General features: G+C 44.6%; 1 protein-coding gene across 1 annotated transcript in view; it reads right to left on the reverse strand.

The window, feature by feature from the left end:
• vwf (von Willebrand factor) overlaps positions 1–12723 on the reverse strand; it is a 130386-nt gene that overhangs the window by 71272 nt on the left and 46391 nt on the right. The window contains 5 exon segments of the mRNA XM_072471681.1: positions 3238–3370; positions 5800–5961; positions 8143–8299; positions 11734–11832; positions 11926–12066. Coding sequence (XP_072327782.1) covers positions 3238–3370; positions 5800–5961; positions 8143–8299; positions 11734–11832; positions 11926–12066 — 692 coding nt within the window.

Below are 12723 nucleotides of genomic sequence, written 5' to 3' on the forward strand. Positions count from 1 at the left end.
CACTTTCATTCCAGTCAAGAAGATGGCTCAGAGAAGACCTCCCCCACTCCGCCGCCGATAGCAGGAGTCTGAAGTGGATCGACTGCTCAGTGGAGACTAAAGCCTGCCCTCCTGAACTGCGCCTGGAAGAAGGTGGCAGAGACAGTCAGTGCTGCCAGCATCACCAGAAGGACCGGCATGCAATGTTGGAAGAAGATGAATAACTTCCTTAGGCCAGACATTCTGGTGGACCTGGTCCAGATTGAAGGTGTTGTGGTCTGATGCCTGGGTGTATATGGCATTCGCCACAGGTCGGATGCACCTGTGTGTGGATACTTGTGAGATACCATACATGTCCCCGCTCGAGTTCTGGAATGAGTCAGAGGTTTAAAGGTTCAGGGCTACTGGAGGTGGGTGTCCTCCTCCAAACCCACACCGTGTCAGGTGAGCCACAGGTGTGCGGTGGGGATGACCAACGTGTGCTGTCAGTCGCCTCCACGTTAAGAGACTTGTGTACAGGCTGGTCCTACAGCTGGGGGTGTGCGAGGGAGATGTGTGTTTGTTGGGAGCTTACCCACAGTGTGATGTGGAGCATGGGTATTTCATATTGGTAATAACAGAGAGCTGGTCAGGTTTCCTGGCCGGGAGACAGGATGGATGGGAACAGGGTTGCGGTGGACAGGCAGGTCTCGAAGATTGCTGAGGGGTGGGCTAGCTGAGAAAATCACTGGTGAGGCCTATACTCTGAGAGGGGCAGTGGGCCAGGGAGGGTCCCAGAGACCATGATGCAGGTGTCCTTTTGTTGGGGTGAGCTCTGAGAATCCTCCACTTCCTCTGCTGTGGGGTTGCGCTTCTGAGGAGTGCCAACACCTGGCAGACAAGAGACTGAGCATTGCCATGCTCATCTCATTGACCAGATATTCTCTGAGCATACACAGGGCACAGCGAACAGTCAGCAGTGTGAACATCCTGTGGCCTGCAAGTTTCACCAAAGGATTACCTTTAATTAACATTCTGCAGCAATGGGGGGGGGGGGGGGGGTCTGAACATGGTGCCAGGTTGTTCCCAGCTACTCCATGTGACACAGGAGCCACCCTCCAGCAAGGCAGAAACATTTAGAGAATTTTCTTATCTTATCATTCCCCCTCAACAGCCATGGCACCCAGGCCCGACTTGTAAATACTTGCAGCAATTCACGCTCACGTGACTCCTGCCTGAGAGGGGTTGAGCATTGTGAACGGGGTGGAGCATGCAGTGTCCTACTCGCGAATGACATTCATGTTCTTGCCAATGATGGTTTTGCATGGACCCGCCGGCGCGGGGTACGAACCTGACTATTGCTACCAGTGGGAGACTGGAGTATCGCGTTGGAATCTGCGCCTTGCACAAATTGCACCTTTTGGCTTACCCGCTATTCTCTGCCCGATTGCAATTCTAGCTGCAATTCCAGCTGCCAGCATCAGAGAGCGGAGAATGCAACCCATTGTGTTTAGCCTCAGTAAGGTGGTCATAACCCAGTTAGTGGGAAAGAGATGATGTAGTTAATGAGAAGAGCCAGTGGCTGAAGGAGTCACTTTGGAGTTTGGAGTTCAGTTTCCATTTGGATGTGAACATAACAGGAGAAACTGCAAAAGGTTGTCAGGTTAAACAGTAATCTGACACAGATAAGGATCTACAGGCTATTTTCTGATGGGTTTTCCTCTCCCTCTCCAATCAGCCTTTAAAAAAACATTCTATTTAAGTATACAGCAGGTAACCCTGTGTTTGGTAACTGTCTTTAAAAGTGGGTTTAGACCGGAGATAGGCTTTGCTTCATTGGAGATAAAGAAGATAGCAGTTAAGTGTTTCATTTTATTGTTAAGCATTGTTTAACTGATAGTTGTAAGGTATTTATTGTATGATGTTCAAGTTAATTTAATCCTGTGTTAATAATAAAGTTTGTTTTAATACACCATATCCCTATTTGTGCATGGAATCACTCATGGAGCAAAGTGTCTTACAAATTCCTCACAATCTTACAAATTTTAAAAAGGTATTGGGGTTTCTGTCCAGTATGTTAACATAGTGGTGCAATGTTTGCACTGCTGTCTCTCAGCTCCAGGGTCCCGGGTTCAATTCCGGCCTTGAGTGAATGTCTGTGGAGTTTGCACTTTCTCCCCGTGTCTGTGTGAGTTTCCTTCAGGTGCTCCAGTTTCCTCCCACAATTCAAAGAAGTGCAGGATAGACGGGTAGCATGGTTGCGCAGTGGTTAGCACGGCTGTCTCATGGCGCCGAGATCCCAGGTTCGATCCCGGCCCTGGGTCACTGTCTGTGTAAAGTTTGCACAGTCTCCCCGTGTTTGTGTGGGTTTCGTCCCCACAACCCAAAGATGTGCAGGGTAGGTGGATTGGCCACGCTAAATTGCCCCTTAATTGGAAACAATGAATTGGGTACTCCAAATTTATTTATTTTTAAAAGAAGTACAGGATAGGTGGATTAACCATGCTAAATTGTCCCTTAGTGTCCAAAAGGTTAGATGGGGTTACTGGGTTACGGGGATGGGGTGGAGGCGTGGGCTTAAGTAGCGTGCTGTTTCCAAGGGCTGGTGCAGACTCTGGGCTGAATGGCCTCCTTCTGCATGTAAAGTCTATGATTCTATGATAGGTTGGGAGTGTAAAAGTATGCAGTAAGCCTTAAAAAAGATCACTGTTTAAAAAAATAAGTGCCTAATTTAATTGTTTAATAGTTGCAGCTGATTTCTGCTCCTGTCTGCCATGCAAAGGTTGAATTATTGTAAATGGCTTAGCGGGCTGGGGGAAGGGGCGGGGGCCGGGGGGGTGGGGGGGGGGGGGGGGTGCGGATATGGAGAAGAAGTGTGAAACTCTGCAATCCCAGCAGTGATCAACATTCCTCGTAAATACATCTCAGGAATTTTCAGGAGTGTACTTCCCACCCTCCACATGGACAATCACACTCACAAGATGGGACATATTTTACAATGCAGATTCTTCTTCTTGTACCTACATCTTTTCTAAGAAGTACATTTACAAAGCTAGTATTTGATACAAAGTAGGCTTGAAAGTGATTAAACCATTTTCTTTCACCGTGGAGGAAATACTTAGGCAGTAGTAGCTACATGCAAGAACCAAAGACTGAAAGCAGTGAGTTTCGCTCTTCATTGTGACAGTAACCCTGACCCCTAACCAACAGTTAAATGCAAATGGGAGTCTGAAAGGGATATTTCAACATAATGCAGTATTGCAAGGAATAAGAGCATACCAGGTCTGACATTTTTCTGTTCCTTCATCGACAATGATTGTCTGTCCATCTGGAATACGTAGACCTTCATGGACACATACCGGGCACAATGCAGGATCTATACATTTCTGCGAACTCTCATCCAATATGGTTCCTATATGTTATTACAGTAACAAAAAGGCGTTGAATAATTTTGCTGCCAATGTTTTGTGAAACCATAAAGGTTAAAAGATGTACCCTCAAAATACAATACTGTTTATCTAATAACTAAACTGCTAATGTTGAGTTCAATATCATTTTTATTATTTCAGGACTGCAATAGATTGTTTTATATTCTTTCATGGAATGTGGGCATTTCTGACAAGGCCAGCATTTGTTGCACATTGCTAATTGCCCTTGAACTAAGAGGCCATTTCAGATGGCAAGTAAGAGTTAACTATATTGCTGTAGGTCCCAAGTCGTGTGTCGACCATACCAGGTAAGGACGGCAGATTTCCTTCCTAGTGAACCAGATGGATTTATAAGACAATTGATGACAGTTTGATGCTCACCGTCACTGAGAGGGATTTTGAATTCCGTAATTATTAATTAATTACATCTTCTTAATTATTTCAATTAAACTGCCACCAACTGCTGTGGTCAAATTTGAGCAAATGGATTACAGTCCAATGACGTTACCATTGCACTATCCTCTCCACTTAATGAGGGTGTCTTTGGGAAACTAAGAAGATATGCGGATGTGCAGAATCTGAACCAGCATAGGCAGTTGAGACAGTTGAGACAAGATATCCTGATGATCACACTGGAGGGTAAATTTCTGTAAGATTGCCGGGAGTAGAAAACGGGGAACATTCATCGATGGAACTCGCATACTTAGTTCTGTCGGAAAAGGCTGTGTTCTGAGAGACCAACATTGCAAACTTTACTAGTGTAAGTTCTGTGATTTCATTATGATACTGTTAACCTTATTGACCTGGATGGGAGATGCTCCTCCCCCCAGCCCACTGAGCCATTTGGCACTGCTGCAGTAATCATCAACCAGCTAGAGTTTCATGTCATTATGGTTGTAAATGTAATTGTGCAGGAGATAATAGAAAGGAGTGAAGTAGCAATGGGCTATTTTATTACTATCTGCACCCTAACCAATTATTACCTAACCCATTACTCGCTCCACTGATCAAAATGGACCACCCAAATTCCAGAATGCAGCTGCAACACACACTAAATCAGAAGCTATCACACAATCACTCTTGTAACAACAAGGGTAAAAACATGTACCTCAAGAATTTACTAATTAGCCAACATAGAAGAACTTTAAAATCAGAGAGGAGCTGGGGACCTTCACCAGATGATGCCACCCAGGTTCATGACTACCATTACTCCTGACCCTTCTGCTGGTTCTACTTGTCTGACATCCAGTCTTGGGTGAACTTCAATCATCATCAAACATTCCCATACATTCTGTTCCCGCAATGGCCATCCCAACCCACTCCCAAGCCAATGTTTCAGGTTGAAGCAGAATGTTTGCGTTTTTGACATTTGATTTGATCCCAAACTGAACTTCTGAACACATAGCCTCTCAGCCATGAAGATTGTCTATTTCCAACCCTGCAAATAAAATCGCCAATCCCTGTCCTATCTCAACCTTCCTGCTGAGGAAGCACTTGGCTATTCTCTTGTTTCCTGCAACCTCAATCTACAGTGCTCTGCTTGCTGAAAGGACGGTCCAATTCCAGATGTGATGAAACCCTCAAAAGAAATTATTCGTCAAAATTGTTATCTTATTTTGGCTTGAAGTGACGTTGATCCACCAAGTAATTGCCCCCACTCAGGTAAGATTCTGTTCTGAGTGAGTGGGCACTATTCTGTGTTGGATTACATATCTCCAAACTGATCACTCTGTTCTCCTCCAATGTCAAGGAAACACTGAGCAAGATCTTCCGGCTGTTGATGCGGGCAGGAACTTTCACTCCCGCCCACAGGATTCCCGGCGACATGAGGTGGATTCAATGAGAAATCCCACTGACAGTGGCAGGACCAGAAGACTTCATCACCAGCCAACAGCGGGCTTCCTCCCGCTGTCGAGAAACATGTTCACGGGGAGGCAAGAGAATTTCACCCAGTGTCTCCTACACCTACTGGCTGATGAGTGCAAACTACAGCCTCGACGATCACCAAATCTAATGTAATAAAACCCACTGAAAGCAAATAAAGAAAAACAAGAAAAGGCGCAGAATAATCCTTGGAGGGATTAAAACAGAAATATTGTGTGGAATTTTCTGCCAGTGGGATGTTCCACTCCCGCCGAAGTCAATGGACTTTTGAATGGCTCGGCCCATATTCCAGCCCCACCCTCTTTGTGACAGGACCATAAAATTCAGCCCATCATAACATGGTCGGAAAAGTTTATTGAACAGCCTAAAATAGCCAACAAGATTGGTGCCACTATACTGACATGGATGCTAATAGGTGTTGACATTAAAATGGATGAGAACGATATACCATAAATGAGACCATCCTGCATTCAGTAAAATTGTGCAATCGCTAAATATTGGCTTCATAGATTTTTTTTCCCAAACTAACCTGGCGGACAATATGCATGGCATCCCTCCACACACTTCACAGGGCAGTCTTGCTCTGCAATATTATGTTGGCATGTCCTGGGGCAGGCAGGTGCACACACGTTGTATCTCCACTCACACACATATTCGTCTTGCCCGCTGTTCAGCTCTTCACAGCTCATTGCTTCCATGTGAAAAACAAAACACTTTTGACACGGTTGGAGGGCAATTCAGAATGAACCAATACTTTTCATTCAGTTGTCAGATTTTACAGTGGGTGTTGTCTGGCATAAGTATCCACATAAACACACTTTGCAACCGGACGAAATTGGCAAAGCTCTATTCCCAAACCATTGAGAAATCATAGTCATTCCTTGAGACTTCCTGTTGATGGGGGCCCATGAATTCTGGGCTTGCACCCCTCAGAGGAGCCTGGCTCGTGCCAAGTATGCAGATTCATACATTAAATCTCATGTGTTTTAATTAAACTCTGCTTCTGAGATGAGTGGCTGTGTAATCCAGCAGCCCCAGATTGGGTGGGGTGACTATGACTAAGGCAAAAATATTCTTCTTTCAAATCTCCTGGATAAAATTAGGATCAACAGAATTTCCATTGAAACGTTTATCACAAAAAGTGTCCACGCCACTAGCTACCATTCATAGCATCATTGTTATAGGTGCATTATAAGCCACTACTTTTTTAAAAATATTTTTTATTCTCCTTTTTCACATTTTCTCCCAAATTTACACCCAACAATAAACAATAATCAGTAACGAATGTAATGTCAATCCCCATATCAATAACAACAATCCCATCCTCCCACCAAACCCCAGACACTAGCTCGCCTGTTAACATAAACAAATGACAAAAAGGAATCAGGAATCACCCATAGTCACCATTAACACATACAGTCCCTCTCCTCCCACCAATCCTCCCAGCCCCCAACCCCCCTAATGTTCGATGTGATCCAATTCTCGAAGGTGCATAATGAATAACGCCATGAATTGTAGAACCCCTCCATCCTTCCCCTCAGTTCAAATTTGACCTTTTCAAGCGTTAAGAATTCCAGCAAGTCCCTCTGCCACGCCAGGCACAGGGTCCAGTTGATCTCCACCCTAACATGATCCACTTTCGGGCGATCAACGAGGCGAAGGCTACAACATCTGCCTCTCCGCCCATTTCCAACCCCGGCTGGTCCGACACCCCGAATATGACCTCCCGAGGGCCCGGGTCCAGTTTCACATGCACCACTTTAGAGATTACCCTAAACACCTCCTTCTAGTAATCCTCCAGTTTTGGACAGGACCAAAACATATGAACGTGGTTTGCTGGGCACCACCTCCGCAACGTTCAAACACATCTTCCACCTCCTCAAAGAGCCGCTCATCCTCGCCCTTGTAAGGTGCGCTCTATACATCACCTTCAGCTGTATCAGCCCCAATATCGCACACAAGGTGGAGGCATTCACCCTCCAGAGCACCTCACACCAGAACCCCTCCTCCATACCCTCTCCCAACTCTTCCTCCCACTTTGCCTTGATCCCTTCTAGCGGTGCCTTCTCCTCCTCCAAAATAGCCCCGTAAGCTGCCGATACTATCCCTTTCTCCAGTTCCCCTGTCGTCAGCACCTCCTCCAGCAATGTCGAAGCCGGCTCTACTGGGAAGTTGTGTATCTCCTTTCTGGCAAAGTCTTGAACCAGCATGTACCCAAATATTTCCCCCTGCTCCAGCCCATACTTCGCTCCCAGCTCCTTCAATCCCGCAAAACGACCCCCAAGAAATAAATCTTTTAGTGGCCTAATTCCTTTCTCCACCTATCTCTGAAAATTTTCATCCCACTTCCCTGGCTCAAATCTATGGTTCCCCCGAATCGGCATTTCCCTTGACCCTGCCCCCAACCCGAAGTGCTGTCGAAACTGCCTCCAAATTCTCAACAAAGCTATTACTACCGGACTCCCTGAGTATCTCCCCAGGGCCGTCGGGAGCGGCGCTGTAGCTAGCACCTTCAATCCCGACCCCATACCCAAACTCTCCTCCATTCTGACCCATTGGGAGTCAACCCCTCTGACCCAGCTCCGTACCTTCTCCACATTCATCATCCAGTAGTAATACATCAGGTTCGGAAGACCCAAACCCCCTGCCTGCTTTCCTCTCTGTAGTAGCACCTTTTAAATTCTGTTCCAAAATCACTTTTAACAACATTCAACAAGAACACATTTTACAACTCATTTTATCCACAACTTTGCTGGTGGAAACTATTCTTTGCCTTCTACAGTCCATAGTAGAATAACATTAAGCACACTTTTGAATGAGGAACAACTCTTAAGTTTCTGAAATGTTCTAAGCCAAAACCTTGTTTACTTACAGCATAGATTGGCTGCCCTCCACTGGACATGAATACCGCGTTGTGCACATTCATGTGCGTAGGCAGCTATAGCATTGCAGAGACAAAGACACTCTCCTGTCAAGTCACAGGAGCAGGTGTCAAACACGCAAATCTCCCAGAAAGGTTGAGGATTGATCTAAAAAAAAAATGTGACAAGTATTTATCCTTATCGGACTACCCATTGGTCTTTTTTTGCGATTTACGTTTTCAAATATATTGAATGGAGCTCACAGAAAAGAAACATTGGGTAGTCATGTCCAATGATGTGCAGTTTAGGGGGGTTGACCATGCTAAAATTGCTCCTCAGTGACAAACAGGTGTAGTTTAGGTAGGTGCACAGAGATAGAGCAGGGGTGTGCTTTCAAGGGGTCGAATGGCCTCCTTTTGCATATAGGGTTTCTATGGATTCTATTGTAGAATAAGGGAGACGTTCAATCTATTTCTTATCTTTGGATTTATGAGTTACCCTCTTCACTCACTGTTTGACCAAGCCCTGTCATGTATAAGTTGCAGCTGTTATCTGCCAACCACGTTCTTTATCTGTTGTCCAAGCAGACTAACTGGCTTACAATCAATATTGAAGCAATCACTAATGCTATCGTTTTCTAAGAGAGTTAAGATCAGACACTCCCTATACTGCATACCCTCCTTCCTCGTTATCAAAATCATTCAAACAGTGTAGAGATGTGCTCATCCATAGGTTGGGTAGTGTAAGTGGTACATGGTATTGTAAGATGCTGCTGGATTCTGTGACACTGGTACTGTTAGACTAATCCCACAACAAGTTTACACAGAGAGAAAAGGGACAATAGATTTCAATGAAGGACATCCATTCAAACAGCATTATTTGGCATGATACTGCATGACACTGTGTTATGCTTGAGAGCGTTAAGTGAGAGTTTCTAAATGAGTGTGTATGTGAGCTGGAGTTCTACTCACTGATTGGGTAAACATTGATAGAGTGAATAACGTTTAGATCATGCCTGCCTTGTATGGCATGCTATTGGGTCTAGGGATCTTTCTGGCCACAGGGATGCCATTAATGGCTCCTCAGACATTGGGAAGTCCATTAGCGCAATGAAATAGACCATTTGTGAAATGTTGACATGGCAAAGGGCAATGAGCACAAACCATTGGTGAGGAGTTGTTAACACACTCCTCCCTGCAGCTGATCTCCTTGAAACAGATGGCACAGCTCTATTATTACCCTTAGGTTAGCCGAGAGCCTGTGGAGGCAGATCCTTCAACCATTGCCAGATGAGGTTCTCTGAGCTACATAGACATGATTGGTGTTAATGCTAAGTGCAAGCAATCCTGGTATTCACCCTCTTCTAGCATATGGATGGGGTGCTATAGAAACAAGTCCGATTTCAATGTCAAATATTTATCCTTAGATTTCTCTCATGATATTGATTTTAGAGCTTCCTGCAGCACCTGTGGAAATGGTGCTTTCAATAGTTGGATTTAGCATTGGGTAAGAATAGAGGACCTCCAGCGGAAACTATTAATACATGTGTCATGAAAACATATCGGGGAAATCCAGAAATTGGAATATTTTCTGCTGGTAACCTTCTGCTCGTATATTTTAAACTGTGGGACTATCATTGAATCACAGAGTTGTTACGGTGCACAAGGAGACCATTTGGCCCGTCGTGTCTGCACCAGCTCTGCAAACAAGCATTATGACTTATTACCATTCCCTTGCCTTTTCTCCGCATCCCTGCACATTGTTTCTATTCAGGTAATGCTCTACTGTCCTCTTGAATGCCTCGCTTGAATCTGTCTCCACCACACTTCCAGACAGCGAATTCTAGACCTAAGCCACTCGTTGTGTGAAAAGATTTTTGTCACCTCACATTTGCTTCTTTCACAGGTAACTTTAAACCTGTACCCTCTCGTTCTTGATCATTTTATGGGCTGGAGCAGTTTCTCACTATCTATTCTGTCCAGCAGGCCTATTAACACCTCTATCATGCTCCTCTTAGCCTTCTTCTCTCCAAGGAGAACAGTCCCAACCTCTCCAATCTATCCCCATAACAGAAGTTACTCATCCCTGGAACCATTCTTGTGAACCTCTTCTGCACTCTCCCCAATGTGTTCACCTCCTTCCTATAGTGTGGCATCCAGAACTGTACACAATATGCCTGCTGAATAATTGCATAATCTCAGAATAACCTCCTTGTTTGTGTTACCTCCTATGCTTCTATTAATAAAGCTCAGATATGCACATACACCAGGTGGGATAGATTGGCCATGCTAAATTGCCCCTTCATGTCCAGGGATGTGCAGGTTAGGTGGAGTTACAAGGATAGGGCAGGGGAGTGGGCCCAGGTGGGGTGCTCTTTCAGAGGGTTGGTGCAGACTCAATGGACCGAATAGCTTCCTTCTGCACTGTTTGAATTCTGTGGTTCTGTGGTTCTATTCTAGATCCCTCTGCTCCTACATCCCTTTAGGAATGTTAGCTTTTATTTTATACTGTCTCTCCATGTTCTTCCTTCCAAAATGCATCACCTCACACTTCTCCCTATTGAACTTCATCTGCCTCCTATCTGTCTATTCCACCAACTTATCTATGACTTTTTGAAGTTCTACACAGAACCTCTTCATAGGTTATAATACTTCCAAGTTTATGTCATCTGCAAACTTTGTAATTGTCCCCTGCACATCAACATCTAGATAATTAATATATAGCAAGAGAAGCAAGTGGCCCAATACCTGGGAAATAATACAAACCTTTCTCCATCCTGAAAAATATCCATTGACCGTTACCCTCTATTTCCTATTATTCAGCCTATTTTGTATCTGCATTTGTTACTGTCCCTTTTTTTCTATGAGCTGCAACATTTCTCACAAGCCTGTTGTGTGGTACTGTACCAAATGCCTTCTGAAAGTCCATGTGCACCACATCAACAGCATTACCGTCATCAACACTTTCTGCGACCTCGTCAAAAAAGTTCAGCCAGTTGGTTAAACATGATTTCCCATTTAGAAATCCATTTTAGCTCTTCCTAGTCCACCCACATTTTTCTATCCTGAATAATTGTTCCCAGAGGCTTGCCCACCACTGATGTTAAACTGACTGGTCTGTAATTGCTGGGGATATCCTGACAATCATTTTTTATGGCATTTACCATCAGCCATGTCCTCAACACATGGCTTAATGTCGATACTTTATTGTAAATGCATTACATTTGTACAATAAAGCTGTCACTTTCTTTACCCAAACATAGACTGGAAAATAACCCGACACATACTTGAAGTAGGCAATTTTGTGATGAAACAGTTCCAGAGCCCCAGCATGTAGGATTAACACTGGCTGGACATATGTGGTAGGATTCTCCATCCTGCCGCACCCGTTTTCTGGTGCGGCACTCTCCCACCGGCAGCGGGGTTCTCCGTCCCGGCAGCCGGCCAATGGGGTTTCCCATTGTGGGCACTCACATGCCATCAGGAAATCCACAGCCGTGAGTGCGTTGCCGGTGAAACGGAGGATCCCACCGATGGAGAATCCAGTCCATGAAATTTGATGCGCTAATTCAGTCCATTAAAGGTTTTGGAAAGGCGTCTTACCAGCTGTGCACATTCGCTGAACAGGCCACTTTTTATGATGTCACATGAATTTTTAACTAACGCTTGCTTCAAACTGTTTCCACTGCATGGAGAAAGTGTCTGGGGAATGGAATAAAATCAGAACAAATGCATAACTCAAGCAAACAGACTTTGCAAGACATTGTTAATGGACTAACATAAGTCAAGAAGTACCTGGTAAGAATATGCACACAGATGTTTCACCATCCATGAATTCCCAAAATCAACGGGCTCAATCTCGAGTTGATTGCCACTGCCCACCAAATCATTATTTTCATTTCCATCAAAATTACCACACAATCCACAGACTTTGCCCTGTATCACAGTGGGGGGGGGGGGGGGGGGGGCATTTGAAGAAAGTAAATTATAGGTCAGATTTCTTTATACAAAGCTTCCTTGATCATAAATATTTCACCTGAAACGATACATAAATGATTCACCCAACCCTTTCATTGTTGTATATCATAGTGTTATGATTATAAGTCATTTTAATTCCTAAATAACTTTTGGTAGAGCCTATTGTTTACAAGAAAAATGAAAAGGTAAAGACAATATCAAATCTAGAATTGTTTGAAAAAGACAAGATGGTAATAGTGCAAGGTATGAACATGATTAAAATTGTCCATTTTGTTTTTATATGTGCTGGACTAGGGGAGAAAACTGGTGTGCAGCTCATCAGGTGCACAACCGGCTTTTCTCTCCATATTTTCCAGCACTTAGTTAAAAAAATGCTGGAGATCTGTCTCACGTCATCATGCTGGTGGGATGGGGCCTGCTAGAGCCAGTAACGTTGGCCCTCCAGAGATCGTGCCGTCGTGCTTGTAATTTTTTTTTTCCAAAAGATCCCTCCATGGAGACGGAGACCCCAACCCCTCCAGGGAATCCCCCACACAGGACTCCCTGGGAACACAGGGATTCCATCTACTCACAATTAAAGGCCCCCTGGCACTGTCCCTCAGGGGCAGTACCAGG

This window comes from Scyliorhinus torazame, chromosome 13, assembly GCF_047496885.1.
Source record: "Scyliorhinus torazame isolate Kashiwa2021f chromosome 13, sScyTor2.1, whole genome shotgun sequence".
NCBI classification, from domain to species: Eukaryota; Metazoa; Chordata; class Chondrichthyes; order Carcharhiniformes; family Scyliorhinidae; genus Scyliorhinus; species Scyliorhinus torazame.